This window comes from Danio rerio, chromosome 3 (assembly GCF_052040795.2).
Source record: "Danio rerio strain M-AB ecotype USA chromosome 3, GRCz13ab, whole genome shotgun sequence".
Classification (NCBI taxonomy): domain Eukaryota; kingdom Metazoa; phylum Chordata; class Actinopteri; order Cypriniformes; family Danionidae; genus Danio; species Danio rerio.
The window spans coordinates 3732020-3749677 of record NC_141023.1 but is presented as its reverse complement, the minus strand read 5'-3'; the positions used below and the strand labels follow the sequence as shown (position 1 = coordinate 3749677).

Sequence of the window (17658 nt, the reverse complement as noted above, 5' to 3'; positions counted from 1 at the left end):
GTCACGTCCAAACTGCCAAACCTGTATGTAGAAAAGCAGCCATTTTAAAGCTTCCATATTACCAATGATCTGGGTTCTACAATTTTCAATCACATCATGGGGGATAAATCAAGGAAACCATTATTTTGGTGTAACATATTTGTCAGACACTTTTGTAGATATTTGTGATAAATATTTCATGAGTTCACACTTAGCTGATGCGTTATCATAAGCTTGTTTGGCACACTGTCCTGGGAGAGAGCCCTAAGCTTGAGGGATTCTCGAGCCCACGGCCCCATCCAGTTCACCGAGCGAGAGGGAGGCTTGAGGGGCTAACAGTGTTAATCACTGGGTCGCCATGCTGCCCAATCTATGAGAAAAAAGCAGGAGAAGGGGAGGATGGAGGGTTTATTTTAGATAAATGTGGAAAGAACACTGTGGTTATTTATAATAACTTAGGAATCATATGATTGCAGGATCACGATTAGCAAATACAACACCGCCTGTGGTAAATCAAAATTTATTCATAATCCTCACTTGATCCTCTTAAAATTAGTTCATAACTAAACTTCCCATGTTGCGAGTTACTACCATATGTGTTGTTTATTTAAATATATTTTTGCTTTATAATTTTTCATATGGTGTATTCTAAAAAATGGTTGAAGCCAAACTCTAGATAACGGCTCCTGCGTCTCCTGCAGTTTTTCCTTGTGCAGATAGTTGTTGTGTTTGGGCCTGACTGTTGGCATAGCCAGAACACACATTGTCTCTGTACATTATGCATATAATTTTGTAGAAAATAAATAAGTTTTGTGTTTTGCTGGGGATCCACAATTTTAGTTTTTTGCTTTGCACTTAAATAAACACCTTAAACTGAACTCATCCCTCATTACTGGTTTTGTACATCTGCACCTCGGTCATCCTATCACCCCTGTGACAAAGTCAAGGCACTTCATAATGTCTATTTCTTCCACAATTCTCAGCATAATCATTGTTTCTCGCTTGCACCAAAAATGTGCTCTCTTGCTTAAAGCCATTCACATTTGTTTGTCTTCAAATGCCTGATAACTGCCATGTGTGCAGCCTGTCGCAAAATGTAGTGAAATGTCTCTGTACTGCATTTTAATAATGCGACTAAAATAGAAATACTCTACGTCTTCATTTGATTTCAGTTTAGTTTAATGAGGACTGTAGTGGGATTAAGGTAATCAAAAATCTTTGTTTACATCGTAGACTCTTAATCAGAGTATTGTCTTAATCATATTACAATCAGAGTATTGGGTTCCATGTAACATACTCAGTGTTCAATGGCAATCCACCAAAGAGCAGTTCCGCCATTTACAGACACTAAATAATATTATTGACACAATTCAGCAAAATTGTAACTCAGCATTTCTTTATATCTGACAGATGCTAAAAGTGCACTCAGTCTACACTTCAGGTGACCTGATACGGATGACCTTAAGATGAAGATTATTCTGGTGAGAAAACACCTGTCAAATAGACAGCGAGCACAACACATACTACAGACTTGTTAGCACACAGAACACATTCACTGATAGAAATGAAAAGACACAGTTGAATTCATCTGTCTCTGCTGGTAAATATCTTTACAGTGAGCAGCGGTTTTTTTGCAGTTGCATGTCTTGTTGTTTTCCCCCAGTGTTACTTAAACTTGTACCTGTAGTGAATGTTGTCAGACCAGAAACACAGAAACAGGTTTTTACAGTTTTATGAGAAAGACTCCACCTGCAAACCTCTTCCTGATCTCACACTGACAAAAACAAACCTCTGAACACGAAGAAACTGCGACACACAGGTACAGTGTCACTAATACTTTCTTTGTTTATTAAATGAAATATACATGATAAATGAACTATTGATGATAAATGTGATTAACTGTATGAACTGCGGCAACATCTGTGAGTTTCTCTTTCATTTTGGATATAATCACATCAAAAACAATCTACATTTGTACTTAGAGATTTTCTAAATTCTTTATGTACAGATGAAAGTCAAAGCTCGTGTTGTTCAGCACAGATTTGCTTAATTATAATTCGTAATGTATACTTTACTGTCTGATGAAGCAGATCTCAGTCATGTGGTTTTGTGTGTTTGTTCATCGACTCACATTTATCAAATCAACATACAAAGTGGGCATACGGTCATTTGAACACAAATATTGAGATTAGGGGTAGCTACGATCAAGTCTCACGTCTGGTCGCTCGTGTACGCAGGTTTTTTAATTCGCACAAAGGTATGCTTTAACTGGTTGGATGTCTAAAAGAGATTTAATGGCTTTTCATTATATTAATAGTATATTAAGCTGTTGGTCTACTTGTATGAATTTAATCGTTTGAAACAAGGTTAACAATTGTTTTGGTGTTAGATCACTTTCATTAGCATTAAATAAACTTTAACAAAAAATAAACCTTAAAAAGGGCCGAATAAATAATTGACTGAGGTGTGCTATACAGTGCGCATTAGTGTTACTTAAGTCAGGCTTTCTGCTATCAAGATGAAGCACTGTTTAATAACATGTAAAAAACAGCTAATTTTAGACATTTGGCAGAATAGCTCAGATAAGAACAATTACAAGTCAGTCTCAAGTCTAAAGAACTACAGTCACCAGAGGAGCCGTACCTCCGCAGTCAGCTGAGCTGCTTTAAAAACTACCTGAGACATACCAGCAGACTCTTATCAGAACTTGTTTGCTGTCAATCACTGCACTAGATTATTGTCTTACTGTAATGTGCTTTAGTGAGTTGCGCTTAAAGAATCGCTTATCAAGAAATAGTTTTATGAATGTGTGGCTCTTTTTGTATTGTTAAAAAAGAATATAAGAATATAATTTAAACACTTTTTTCTTAATTTCTACAATGGCATTCAGAAATTGCATTAATTTGTTAGTGTCTTTTTTGGTCACAAGGGGGCTGAGTTTACGTGCCAAAACAGGCTAAAGCTTATGTGTTCATTACTTTCAGTTTCGCATTTGCGCTCTTCTATCTCTCTCGGTCAAATAAATGTATCTTTTTGACTGGGTTATATTCATCCATGTCATTACTGTCGGTAATACTCGTTTCTGATTGGTCAGTTGCAACATTGCAAGGTATGCTATACCAAGATGACAACCGATAAATAACACAGGCACATCTGGGAGCTTTGTATTGCCTTGACCAGCAGTGAAAACATTTGACTGTTATGTCCCAGAACAATGTTTTGTGTTAAATCTTTATGTTTTGTTAAAAAAGCTTTGTAAAAAACAGGATCACCTCCAGGACAGTTGTTTTCACCAGATAAAGCCCTTCAGTTTTATAGACAATTTTCTACATTGCTGCATCTTCCGCTAGACTGCTTAGAACGTCCGTTAAGAATTGTCATCAGACAGAGGAGCGTTTCTCAACTGTTTCTCAGCGTTTCTCAGTGGCTTACGGCGTGTTTTTGTGATGCAAAACTTTAATTCTGAAAGAAAGACATGTGTTAAAGTCATTTAACTTCTGTTCAATGTGGTTCAAGTGTTGTTATAGTGTACTCTTTAATGCAGAAAACACACACTCTCACACACACACACACACACACACACACACACACACACACACACACACACACACACACACACAATACTTCACTGCAATATGGTATGTAAGCCATGCAATTGCCAAAAATGACCAATAAAGGTCTGTTACTGATACTCTGCTGGCTGATTTGCATGTTGATTTTAATCGGAAGCGGTTATGTTTCATTTAGTTAGTGTTTGTTGTGTTATACTTACCACAGGTTTTTTTTTTCATTTCAAAACGCCACATTATTTTCACTTTGTGACACTTCAATCAATGTCAGTGGGACAGTACAGTAGGCTAAGTGTGTGTGTGTGTGTGTGTGTGTGTCAAACATTTTGGTGAATTTCATTTGAGAAAGAGAAAATGTTGACGGTAGCGATGACGAGACTTCATTTAAACGACACAACATGCCATCTGATAACGAGGGGAAAATGCCTCAAAGCTGTCCAAGTGTGAGTGTTTATGCACATCAAGCTGCCGTCTGTAAGTTCGAAGCCTTCTTGTACATGTAAAGCATAACGGGTAATTCTGCGTTCTAAGAAATAGGTCCATACAAAAGGGCTGCTGTTAAGTTGAATTGGTGTGTTTGTTTATTGCCTCTGTGAAGTAATGCTAAATCAGTGTTTGTACTACATTGACTTACAGTAAAGTGAAGCTGAATCAGTGTGTTTGTTCATTGACTCAGTGAATCTGAATCAGTGTGTTTGTTCATTGACTCACATTGAATCTGAATCAGTGTGTTTGTTTATTGACTCAGTGAATCTGAATCAATGTGTTTGTTCATTGACTCAGTGAATCTGAATCAGTGTGTTTGTTCATTGACTTGGTGAATATGAATCAGTGTGTTTGTTCATTGACTCAGTGAAGCTGAATCAGTGTGTTTGTTCATTGACTCTGTGAATCTGAATCAGTGTGTTTGTTCATTGACTCAGTGAATCTGAATCAGTGTGTTTGTTCATTGATTCAGTGAATCGGAATCAGTGTGTTTGTTCATTGACTCAGTTAAGCTGAATCAGTGTGTTTGTTCATTGACTTGGTGATTCTGAATCAGTGTGTTTGTTCATTGACTCAGTGAAGCTTAATCAGTGTGTTTATTCTTTGACTCACAACAGGCGTGCAGCTCAACATGACAGCAGTCTGGAGAAATGAACAGTCTCAGGACTGATGAATCTTTTACAGGATGATGAACAAACAGGAAAGATAATCCACTGAACACTGAAGAAAGACGAAATAGGCAACACAATATCAACATGTCCGGGAGAGAAGGCAGAGGTGAATTACACACAGATTAGATTAACGATTCATTAAATCACTCTGAAAGTTTTTTTTATTCTGGTTATTCTGCAAGTGAAGTGTCTCTGTCATCACCCTCTGCTTATACTACTGTACTTTATCATTCATGCTTTATTTAATACCTAATACCTTCAATATGCTCAGCTTCTCATACTTATGCTTTAACCAATATGCTTTTAACTGCTGATTGCTTCTTTGTGGAATAGCACAGCTATTTATTTTGCTTTTGTAAAATGATTATAATATAAGGCTTCTGTTTTAAACAGTGTCTGCCAGTAGCAGTACTGCTCACAGGAGAGAGAACAGCAGGGAAAAACCTCCTTCACGTAAGTCTTTACATTTGTCAGTACACAAAAGCCTCTAAAATCAATCTAAATAAATCTGTCAAAACTCAGTTTCATCTCCTACTAGACATGCTATAATGTCATTTTTATCTGTGCTGTTAAACTTTCCCTCAGCCTAATCAACAGATTTCAGCATTAGCAATAATTACAAGGTCAGGATTTGTTTCTCAGATAAGTCTCAGTGTATGAAGAGTACAAAAGACACTAAAAGACAATTATGCATGTTTAAGTTATACAATTTTAAAAACTAATTTTTTTTTAAATCTTTTTTTTTTATTTTTTAGATTTGATCAAATCATGTTTTCACTCCCTAGATAAAAGTAAACGAAAGACAAATAATTTTAATCACTGTTGCATACGTTTCAAGAGACAGTAAACATTTATACAGGCCTACAGTAAGCTTGGGTGGTATCCAAATTTTGATACCGTCAAACCTCCTCCATATTTTACCCTGCTGTCTGGTATTACAATGGATAATAAAAAAAAAATTATGACGTAAGGCTCAGACAGCATCACCAAACTGTTGGCTTGTGCCTAAACCATTAAGAAACTTAATACCTTTCTTGCAACCTTAGGTTCGCGGTCACCTGTTTGTCTTGTTTGTATTCTTCTGCGCGGGACACTCCTCTCATTCGCACGCGGACACACACACAGCACTGCTCTCTCTCTCTCTCTCTCTCTCTCTCTCTATCTTACACAAACACACACACACACACACACACATCGTTCCTGCAATTTATTCTGAAATTTATTCCCACACCGCAAGAAATCTGGCCGGCTCCCGCAGTATAGCAGCGCGAATGCAGAGAGCTGTAAAAAATAAAATGTCGGGCCATAAAAATTATACCCGATGGGGCCCGAGACCGACAGGTACATTTTGATTGACAGCTTTATAAAGCCCGAACCCGTTTACAGCCCAACATTATAGAAATGTGCTCATGCACACAGCTCTTTTGCCTTATTTTCAAGAATGAGTCATTTATATGTTTTAACATCATTTATTCGTAACAATCGTAGACTATAGGCCACTTGGAAAATAAATAAGTCCTCTGTAACATTGTAACATCTCAGCACTCTATATAGGTCTAGACACATACACTTAGCTATTAAATAGGCCACCACACCAATAAAAAGAAATCTTGCTTAACAAATCAAATTAAAATAAACTCTAAATGATGACGGGTATTTTGGCAATTACGAAATTAAGATAAAGGCTGTGCAAGATTTGTTTCGCCTTGTTTCGACTTCACTTCACAATCTGGCATTAGGGCGGTCGTGAAGCTGAATATTAAAAGAATATGCCTGCATTAGCCTGTATACTCTGTCTACATTATGATTATATGGTTTAATTAATATTCATTTATTATTTAAAAACCCTTTACTCACCAAGATTAGGCTACGTGTGTTTGTGGAGGAACATTATTAAATCCACTGGCTTTAGCGCAGTCTTGCTCTCATGGTGCGTCCAGCAGAACTGAACACCCTTTCCTGCTGCTACAGGTCGAGATGCAGAGTTCTGATCTGGCTGATTTTGCAAGTTTTGGTAGGATTGTTTGTTCATCTTCTACCAGTCAGGAACATCCATTTAATTTTCCATGACAGCAGTTTCACTTTAGCGAATGGCCTCTTCTTTTTACCTGTCAGCTTGCGGTTTAGGGCTCTACCGTAATACGCAGTGTATGAGCGACCGATGAAATACCTGCGGCTAGAATGACCGCTCCTTCTGAGCTAGTGACTGGCTTGACCGCCGTCAAAATTAGCTTTTTTTTACTACTTCGTCATCATTTGTTTCACCTTTGCAGGGATGGATTTTAATGCAGGGATTTGGATTTTTTCGGGTCTCGCCGGGTTCGGGCAAAGATCTTCAGCTCTAATGCAGACCTCTCGTTCATTCATATTTACCACGTCTCCCTCCTTGTTTAATTTTTTATGACGGTATAACGGTATTGAAACTGACACCATTGCTATTTTTAGATCCCACGGTATACCATAATACCGTAATACCGCGCAAGCCTAGCCTACAGTATATACTGAAGTAGACTAAAGTTGGTCCCATATTTAATAGTCGTCTGCTAATCAGTTCTGTTTGATTGCAGTGGATAAAGGTTTTCCAGATTTACTTAAGAAAAGACACACAGTGCAGAAACGGGGCACAGACATGAGTGTGATCATATCTGATGTTTCTGGTTCTGTATGAATGGTTCTTAATGTTCTTCTACAGTTTCAGACTGTGAGAGGCTGAATGTGTTGGTGTGCGGGAGCGACGGCTCTCTGAAATCCTCCATCTCAGAGCTGATCCTGCAACACACACACAGAAGATCAGAGAGTGTGAGGACAGACGTGGATCTTCATGGTCGTCTGATCAATGTGCTGGAGCTTCCAGCTCTGTTCAACACTGGGCTCTCAGAGGAGGAAGTGATGCGTCAGACTCTCCGCTGTGTGTCTCGCTGTCATCCTGGAGTTCATGCTTTCCTCCTCATTTTTCCTGACACTCCACTCAATAATGAAGACAGAGCAGAAATGGAGGAGATCCAGAAGATCTTCAGCTCCAGAATCAACAAACACATCATGATCCTCATCATGCAGAATTCAGAGCATCAGAGAGCAGAACTCAATGAAGAAACACAGGCTGTCATTCAGAGATTTGGAGGAAGACATCATTACTTTAATCCTGAAACACAAGTGTCCACATTGATGGAGAACATTGAGAAGATGCTGGAAGAAAACAGAGGAGGCTTTTACTCCACAGAGACATTTCTGGAGGCGCAGATGATCAAACTGATGAAATATGAAAAGATGAAGAAGAAACTTCATTCACTGGAGACACACTTTTTCTCACAAGGTAGGAGCTGAAAATGAAATTGGGTTTTAAAATAATGGGCATGAATTATATTAAGTGGCCATAACTGATATATACTCGCACTGAAACAAAAAAATTGTTACAATCTACTTGTGTAAATGCATGTTTTTACATTGTGCTTGATTTAAATACATGCATGTAATTTTATCTCTAATCAATCTCTGTTATTATATTTGTAATTACACTCTTGATCATCCCTTACACCATAACCCACCCTTAAACCTACCCATACCACCAAACCTGTCCCGAACCCCACCCGTATCAACCTCAAGGGCACCAGAAGTCTTTTGAAATACATTATGAACATGTTAAGTAAATTCTAATCATATTTTGATGCAAGTACATAGTACTTAAGGCCACTTGATATAAAGTGGGACCTTTCTTTTAATGTATCATAAGTCTATATTTTCAAACTAGTCTGATGGTACAAAACTAAATACACAGTCAAGCTTAACTTTTCACAATATATATTGCTGCAAGTCATAGAACTACTACAAATTTCCAGAATTTTTCTCTGCAAAAAAAAAAAAATCAATTTGATGCTTTTTGATTGACGTCGACTAGTCACGACATAAACTACATGGCAGCTTTTCGCACTAAGGTGGTTCACTGAATGTAACTGCCCTCTGATGATTTAAAGTAATTTCTAAATGTTATTTTTCTAATGTCAGAATCAAATGTTCATGCAAACTTTGAGTGAACATTAAATCGTCAAACATATGCTAGTTAGGTTGTGCCATTCAAATACTCTCAAGCAGATGCTAGCCCATCATGTTTATGCAACCCTGGAAAAGTCATGTGATTGGCTGTGATTATCCTCTGCAGCGTAGAATGATGACATATTTTGTAATTGAACCATGAAGCGCGCAGAAACTGAAGTGAGCAGCCAGTGGAGAAGTGACAAACATCGCCCTGCACCTCTGGCCAAGTGCCAGCGCTCCCTTGGCACCGCTAAGTCCAGTAAAACAGACCATGTAGGGCTCCTGAGACAGGCCATCTGGAGTAGAGGGAACTTGCTCTCTCCCCGGGGCCGGGCTTTTCATCCAATGGCACTTAAAAAAACGCCACCAAACCTCAGAGAGAGAGAGACAGCACTTTTTCACTTTCCTGGATGTGAGAGCCCAAACTCTGCCAGTCTGGGATGCTATGCCTTCCGGCTTGCAGGTTCCATGCATTTCACCAGTGGTTCTCAGGCACTGGGAGGACGGTCTTCTTTCTCCCACTCCTCGAGCCCCCCCTTCGGATCTTGGGTTAGAGAGAATATCTTAGAGAGAATATCTCTCCTCCAGCTCTTCCGCGGGACCCCAGTGCTTCCCGGATCAGCACACCTACTCCGTGCTGCCCCACTGCTGGTACGTCAGCAATTGTAGCGATGAATCCATTAGCAAGAGCTCTGCCTGCCTGGTTAGTGCGGGCCAGCCCTTCGCGGTGCGTCATACACACAATCACACTCGGTTAAGAGATTCAATGGTGCTTCTCTAACAGACATCTGTAGAGCTGCAGGCTGGGCGACACCTAATACATTTGCAAGGTTTTAAAATCTGTGAGTCGAGTTGGGTTGCTCAAGAATATTAGGTAACCCTTAGTAATTGAGGAGACAACTCAGTTAAGGTGTTGAAACACGCTTGCTGCACCATTCTCCCTAACAGGGAGATACTTGCGTTTTTCACTCAGTCGGTTAAGTTCCCCGCTCAGGTGAGCCCTGAAGAGAGTCCTCCAAGGCCCCCAGCACTGACTCAGCGAAGGAGTCACTTGCTGGCCTGTTACTCTTTCAGATGATTGGCTTTCTGAACGAAATCCCCATAGGTGGATTCTCCACCATAGCATTTCCGTTCCCTAAAGGGTTACTTTAGTAACCGGAGCATTAAATTGTAAGCAGGGTTTTAATTTGTGCCGGATACGGCACCACTGAAATCAGATCCGCCACCTCATTATACCAATCCCCCTCCTCACACGCACCCCCGACCTGCAACTCTCATCACTTTTTTCTGCAACTTCCCAACCAACTTAACTTTCGTCCACAACATCCCCCCCCCCCCCCCACTCACCTTTCATCCACAACAACTACTTCCACAAACACCCCCACCCCCTGTCAGAGAGGCAAGAATCATGGGTAAAGTAACCAGTGGCAGAGCTCATTGGCACTCCACTGATGATTGTGACAGTTTTGTTTCTATTAAGTGTTACTGAATTGTTCCACCAATTCATCACTCAGTATGTGCAGAGGGAACACTGTAACATGCTGGAGACAGAGGCAATTTGTGTTGCTTGTTTTGTTCTTGTTTTGGTGTTGCTGGAATTGTTGCTTGATGCTTCTTGTTTTGAGGCGAAAGGTGAATGATTAAACTAAAAAAATAATAATCATTCAATCCAATTTTTTATGAGTGTGAGAGCACCCTCAGAGTAGACGGAACGCAGCATACAATTGCAGTGTCAGATTTGGTAGAGGGTAAGGGTATGTATGCAACAAATAAACATGCCAAGATCAGAGCACTTTAGAGCATTTAAACATAACTGCATTAACTAAGAGTTGAACATTATTCAGCTGTCAGCACATTTAAAAAACAAACATAAAAAGCGTCTCATGAAATAGATGCTACTGGCATTCTGAAAAAGCAGCTGACATACTGACAAACATAGACAACATAGACAAAAGTGAAAGAACTCTGACAAGCAGGTAAACATAAACGAATTGATCTATGATAGAAAAAAAATCTATGACTAAAGTGCTTACCTGAAAACACAGGGGTGCAAAGAACACTCAGACTAATTAACAAAAGTCTATACCAAAGAACAACAAAAAAAAACAAAAAACAAAAGAAAGAGACATTTCTTAATAATCGTGTTCAAAAGACTGACTAATGTTGATTCCTTTTTACAGGTTCAGCTGAGAGTGAAGATGAACTGAGGATTATTCTTCTGGGAAAAACTGGAGTTGGTAAAAGTTCAACAGGAAACACAATCTTAGGAAGAGAAGCATTTAAAGCAGGCGCATCACAAGAATCTGTTACTGAGACAAGTCAGAGAGAATCATCTGAAATCAAAGGCAGACGCATCACTGTGATCGACACTCCAGGACTGTTTGATACTGAACTCACTAATGAGGAGATACAGAGAGAAATCAGACACTGCATCTCCATGATTCTGCCTGGACCACATGTGTTCATCATCGTGCTCAGTATAGGACAGAGATTCACTGAAGAGGAGGCAAAATCTGTGAACTTTATTAAGGAGACGTTTGGTCAAAACTCCCTAATGTTTACTATGGTGCTTTTCACTAGAGGAGATGAGCTGAGGAATCAAACCATTGAAATGTTTCTGGGAAAACCTGAATCTGTGGTCAGAAAACTGATTGAAACTTGTGGAAACAGATTCCATGTGTTCAACAATAATCAGCCTGAAAACCGAACACAAGTGTCTGATCTACTGGAGAAGATAGACAACATGGTGAAGGCAAACGGAGGAAATTTCTACTTATGTAAGATATTCAGAGAGATGGAGAGAGAAAAACAAGAACACCAGATGAAGATCCTGATGGACAGAGTCAGAGAAACAGAAGAAAAGATGAAGAAACTAGAAGAAGAGAAAGACAAAATGATGATGGTGATGGAGGAAGGACAGAAGGACAGACAAGAGGAAGAATTGAAAAGACTAAAAAAAGAAAAGCAGAATTCAGATGAACATATTCAGAGACTCAAAAGTAAACTATATGAAACAGAAGAAAATATCAAAAAGAAAGAAAGAGAGAGACAAAAACAAATAGAGGATTTAGAGAAGAGACTGAAAGAAGAAAGAAACCTGAGAGAAGATCAACAAAAGACTTTAGAAGATTTACAACTAAAATTCCTTCAACAACGGTATGAAGATGAACTGAAGAGAAGACGAGTAAAATCAGTTTCTATTTTTGCTGAGATCATCTGTCAGAAACTGAAGGAGCCCATTGAGCAGAGCGTCTACAAGAAAACTGCCAGAGATTTAGCAGATGAACTGAGATCAAACTGTGAATCACTGAATAGAAACAGAACAAATCTGGAGAAACACATCCTGAAGACACTGGCAGAAGAGGAGGACTTTGACAACTACATGAACTACATTCATTATCCCAGAGGTCACTACAAGAGATTCATCAGAGATGAAGTCAGTCGCTACATCAGAGATAAGTTCAGCATCAGTGTTTTACCCAAGATGAAGGAGAACATTAAACTCCTGCAGCAGAAGATCATGAACGCAGCACATCAATCTACTGAACATGTTCAAGTCAACAGTGGAGATGTTGGTTTGTGGTTGAAGAGTTTCACACAGCAGCTCTCAGATCAGCTGATCTTCTTTGAAAAAGACCTCAGTGGAGTCAAACATGATGATGTTGATGATTTCAGACTCCTGGAAGATGTGATCAGACGAGACCTTCCTGCTGTAATGTCAGACATCAGCAGCAGATTCAACACAGACACATTTCCAGTAAAGCTGGACTATAAGTTCAGGCCAGATGAGCTTCTGATTGATCACTTCTGTCAGTGCTGTTGGGTTCAGTGTCCGTTCTGTGGAGCATCCTGCACAAACACCATAGAGGACCATCATGGAGATCACAGTGCTCTTTTCCACAGAGTGAGAGGAATTAATGGAAGAAAGTACTCTCCAAATCTCTGTGCTGATATTTGTACAGATTTAGTGGCAAGTGGTCAGAATTTTAATACACCAGATGGAAGGTTCCCCTGGAGAGATTACAGAAGAGCAGGAGGAGTTTATGCACAGTGGAGCATCACTCCTGATCTCTCTGAACTGCCCTACTGGAAGTGGTTTGTCTGTAGATTCCATAAAGATCTGGAAAATGATTACAATGCAACATTTGCAGGAGGGAGTAAGATCCCAGATGAGTGGAGAAAATACTCAAAACGAGATGCTATTGAGAGTTTGGATAAATATGTGTAATAGAGAAGATAAAGAATCAGACTTACACTTCTGTTTCTTCTCAGATCAGTCAAAAGTCAGTTTCTATTACAGTCATCAATGAGAGTCCAAACTCAACATCTCAGAGGAGTAGAGGAGCTCCATCCCAAGTCTTAGTTTCTTTTTTAGTTTGAGCTATTTTACAGCTTAATTCAAATTATAATGGCATCTGAGAACAAGAAGATAAGTGTGGGCAGACATATATGAAATCAGTATCAGACTTTAAAATAATCAAACCCTGACTAAAGATCCAGCTGAAGACCAAACAGACCAGCGGCCTCAATTATCAACACTGCAAACAGAATAACTACACATACACCGGCTTTCATACTCACTATCAGATGTACTAACTTCAACATGAACAGATGGGAGAATGTGCGTTAATCCACTCCATCTTCATAACTGCTGTAAGACCATTTCTTGTGTTTTTGCCCGTTGGTGGATCTTAGAGGCAATGAAGTGAAGATGCAAACAACTTGACCTTATTTGATTTATGAATCTCATTTTAGTGGACGTCTGTGTATGTAAATTTTTTTTGCTCATTGAGATACGAGGAGTGAGTAAGAATTCTTCAAGAAGCAAAGGCTCTTAAATCTTCACATCCCAGACCAAATTGAATCTGTTCTCTTTCACAGATTACAGTCCAAGACAGCTTCTCGCACTGCAAACTTTACACCATGGGATCGACACTGAAAAGCTATACTTTAAAAACAAACTTTTTTCTCTTAATATAAGCCGTTTTGTGTAATTTAAGGATTTGGGAAGGTTGTGTCCCTGTCAAGGAGCTCCACATAGGGCTTGTATCTGTGTGAGTTCAGTTTAACCAAAGACTGTAATAGGCAAGTTCTGCTTCTTCATTTGTTGATGTTAACAATGCTCCACGTTGGGGGTTTATGTTTATCATTTTTATTTAGTCTTTTAGGTGTCAATTTGCTTTCACTTTGTGCAGTATCACGTTGATGTCCAAATGTAATGTTTTATTTGTTTACCTCTGGACAACTGGCTTTATGTACAGCTCTCCCCCAACCCCACCATGAAAATGAATCTAGAAATCCTTGTTTGCTTTTAATAGATTAAAAGATGAGCTATTTTCAGGAATTGAACTCAGGAAAGAGCATTTAAAGAATTTCAGCCAATAATAGTTAATTCAATGTCTATGTGGTGTTTGGCCACTATTTCCAGGACATTTTATCACATTTGCGGTCAACGGGGAGCCACTATGAATATGTTAAAGAGTCGCGGGAATTCTTTTTTTTTTAGATTTTTTTTGGTCATTTTTGCCTTCATTAGATAGGACAGTATTGGAACAGGAAACAAAGTTGGAGAGAGAGAGATAGAGAGAGAGGATAGGGAAATGTCCTCAAACCGGGGTTTGAACTCAGGACGCCCTGACGTGCTACTACACCATATGTCGTCATGCTAACCACTAGACTATAGAGTGGAGTAACTATGATGTAACCTCGAAGGCGAGTCAGCTGCTAGCATAAAACTGGTTCTCTTGATAAAGTCCCTATAGGATTTTCCCATAGGCTTTTCGAAGATTGCGAATAATAAGCTCTGGGTTCAAACACTGTTCATTACACTTACACGAATTTTACAGCCAGATAACCCTCACACCAAAATACAACTTTAAGCACTTTTGGATCGTAAATGCAAACGCAAGAATTGAAAAACTGACAGTAGGCTATAAATGGACTACTCTGCCCTCGGGGCGCTCGCCTGTGACGTCAGCACCACTCTGCTACAGACGACTTATCAAGCTTATTTTTAGAAATAACGTCCATGACAAAGATTTATTCTCTCAGTTTATCATATTATAATGCACGGTATAAATTATAAACAAATAAATACGCAAAAAACGCATAGACCTATGTGCCTTTTGGATAGTTTTTATGTGGGAAATACATCTGTTTTGCTTTACGGTTTTTGTAAACATTTTAAAACTGTAAGTGTAAATGTGCCTGCATAGTATTATCATCAGACATATTTAAATAAGTGTATCACTCGCGTGCACACAGCCCATTTACCCTAACAGACGACAGAAATGAGGCGTGAGGAACAAGTCTATCAAATGCCTGAAAATTCCATCATGGATCACATTCAATACTTTTTATGTCACAAAGTACAGTGAAAAGCAGCTCATACAGTCACATATGCTACACATTTCATGGAGGAGTGTACACAGCAGTTATGACAGAGTTAAATGTGTTCAGATAAAGAAAAAAACAGATGAAAAATCACTTGATCACTTTCAAATGGCAGTTAACATGCATGTATTTTACACATTTATTTACACGTTTGCATTACAGAAAGCAGGAAAGAGACAGGCTGCACTAGTTAGCTGTATCCCCATAATATTGTTTAATTAGAATAAAAGATCAACAAAATAATCTGTCTCGATAGTCTTTACATGTGAAGAAATTATCTACACACAATCTGATTTCCCAATTAGAATAATACTACAAACTATAAAATACTATTCATGAAAATACCTAAATAACAGACAAATCCAAATGCCCAACACAAGCGATCTGCGCTCCAGACCAGATCATAATAATGTATAATGTCTCCGACACTGCCTGTAGTCCCATTTAGCAACTTGATAACAAGCGTCTTTTTAAAGAAGTATAACCGATTTAATAAATCAAGAGTGTGCTGTAGCTGATGTGTTTTATGTTGCGTGAAAGTATCTTGAGTTGGTGTTAGCCACAGACCTTATTTAAGCGATTTTACTGAAACCCCATGCAAAAAACCCATTGACTTTGGGACGAGGGAATCGGAACTGCTAAAATGCTAACTCGCTTCCGGGGTTTTTGCTTTCAAATTACATCATAGTCCCTCCACTGTATTGTGCCAACGACTCCCGGGAATTCTGGGAGACTTGGGATGTCTGGGACTGTCCTACAATCTACAGTTTTTGGGTTAACGTTTTCATTATTTTGTCAGAATTTCTGAAAAGCAAAGATTACAACTCTTCGTCATTAAAACTGAATAGATGATAGTGTGATCTCCTTTATTGTAACTTGAGTCACCTAATAGAGTGGTGTTGGAGAAACTAAGATGTCATCTAAAATATAAAGTGTTGGGGACAGCAGAATGATTAGTCTATTTTACCTAAATTTTCTTTATTTTATAAGACACTTTCTTCATTTATATACTCTGACATTGTTTAGTTTTCTTCTCTTTTATACTTTTATATTCACAAATGTGTATGTGTGTGTATATTTTAAATATAGGGTAATTTTCTATTCTCAGTCAAGCTGTCTACATTGAAGTCAATGCTAATGAATATTGCTCTGATAATTGCTGTTAACTTTAATGTAAGAAAAAAAAAACTGTATGACTAATAAAATCACCTGAGATCACCTGAACAGTTATATTACAATTCAAAACTACCTGCTGTTTATGATTACCCAGTAAAAATCCATAAGCTTAATCACTATCAAAGGTATATGACAGTAGTGTGAACATATAAATGTAAAGGGAGGTTACACATTGGCTGTATCACCGCACATATGACAGTTAGAAGTAACGCACACCGGACGTGCACATTCAAATGTTATTTAACACAAAACTATGTGGACACTCTGTAGTGTGGCGTAGTGAGTCATAGCTGGGCATCGGTATTTGTGTTACCTTATAGAAATCTATGCTCAGAAAAAATGCATGGCACTGCGTCATGGCGGTGGTACATCCGGTGTGCAACCCCCTTAAGACTGTTCATCTTCTGTAATGATTAGATAAATAAAATAAAAGTATTTTAAAAATGAAGTCTCAGACTTGTTGATCTAATAATATGCAAAGCCAGTGTCGACACGCTTCACTGTACACAAAAATTGGCAGCATAGTATTTTTTATTATACTTACATTATGGTAGACTGTGTTTTGACTTTAGACGGTGATGTGGAAAAGCTCTACCATTTTGAAACTCAAATATACAATAATAATGTTAAAAAGGCATTTGTAATAAGGTTTGAAGTAAACAGTCAGTTTTGTCTCAAATGAAGCATTGAGATGAATGTTTAGTTTATATGTTGGATTATAGTTGAGCAGGAGCCACAGTTCAGCACATGTGTAATTTGCTGTTTATCACTGATGTCGATTTTACATGCTGAATCAGAGAAACTCCTGCTGACGTGAACCTGGTGAGAGCTGACTGTATTTTATTTATTAAAACTGATCATTAAGCATGATTTTTTCTTTACTGTGTGCTTTTCATTCTTTCTTTGTTGCCAACAAGGAAGCAGGAAGAAGTTAACAGAAGAATTCACATTGCTGTGGTAAAAACCTGTTTTTTTTCTTCTGTCTCGTCTGACAACATTTGCTGCAGGTAAAAGTTCAAGATTTTTACATTAAAAGAAAAAAAAGTTATTACTGTTTTTTTAACATGTCAGTTTTCTTTTTTACATCAAGTAAAAAATACAAAGTCCTAAAACATAAGATTTTGATTTAGAATTGAATGTGTAATGTTTATAAAAAAATATTTGTAATTTGTTATCTTATTTTAAGGCACACACACACACACACACACACACACACACATATATATAATATATATATACACACATATACATACATATACATTTTTTATATATATTTTTATTTTACCTTCTGTTTGCTGTCATGCTTTTTTTGTTTCTGTATCTGGAACTTTTACCTGCAGCAAATGTTGTCA

At 38.3% G+C, this 17658-nt stretch overlaps 2 protein-coding genes across 7 annotated transcripts in view; both read left to right on the top strand.

The window, feature by feature from the left end:
• Window positions 1-17658, top strand: part of myh9b (myosin, heavy chain 9b, non-muscle) — a 798697-nt gene that overhangs the window by 499476 nt on the left and 281563 nt on the right. The window lies entirely within an intron of this gene.
• On the top strand, window positions 1751-16754 carry si:ch211-131e11.19. Of its 4 annotated transcripts, XR_015480185.1 has the most exons (6): window positions 1751-1798; window positions 4652-4811; window positions 5099-5158; window positions 7398-8018; window positions 10918-13679; window positions 15819-16289. XR_015480185.1 is itself a non-coding variant. In XM_087243539.1 (5 exons), exons 2-5 carry the CDS (start codon window positions 4790-4792, stop codon window positions 12963-12965), a joined length of 2751 nt encoding a protein of 916 aa, XP_087099665.1. In that variant the 5' UTR covers window positions 1751-1798; window positions 4652-4789; the 3' UTR covers window positions 12966-16754. The 4 variants fall into 4 exon arrangements, 3 of the variants coding, with proteins under 3 accessions (XP_087099665.1, XP_087099666.1, XP_087099667.1); XM_087243539.1 differs by having other exon boundaries at window positions 10918-16754; XM_087243540.1 differs by lacking the exon at window positions 1751-1798 and adding an exon at window positions 3415-4381 and having other exon boundaries at window positions 4416-4811; window positions 10918-16754.

Bases quoted from the DNA above. Each gene is read 5' to 3' on its own strand.
- si:ch211-131e11.19 (XM_087243539.1), top strand. From the start codon at position 4,790: ATGTCCGGGAGAGAAGGCAGAG. The intron at 5,159-7,397 runs GTAAGTCTTTAC...GTTCTTCTACAG, and splicing joins CAGGGAAAAACCTCCTTCAC to TTTCAGACTGTGAGAGGCTG. The intron at 8,019-10,917 runs GTAGGAGCTGAA...TCCTTTTTACAG, and splicing joins GACACACTTTTTCTCACAAG to GTTCAGCTGAGAGTGAAGAT.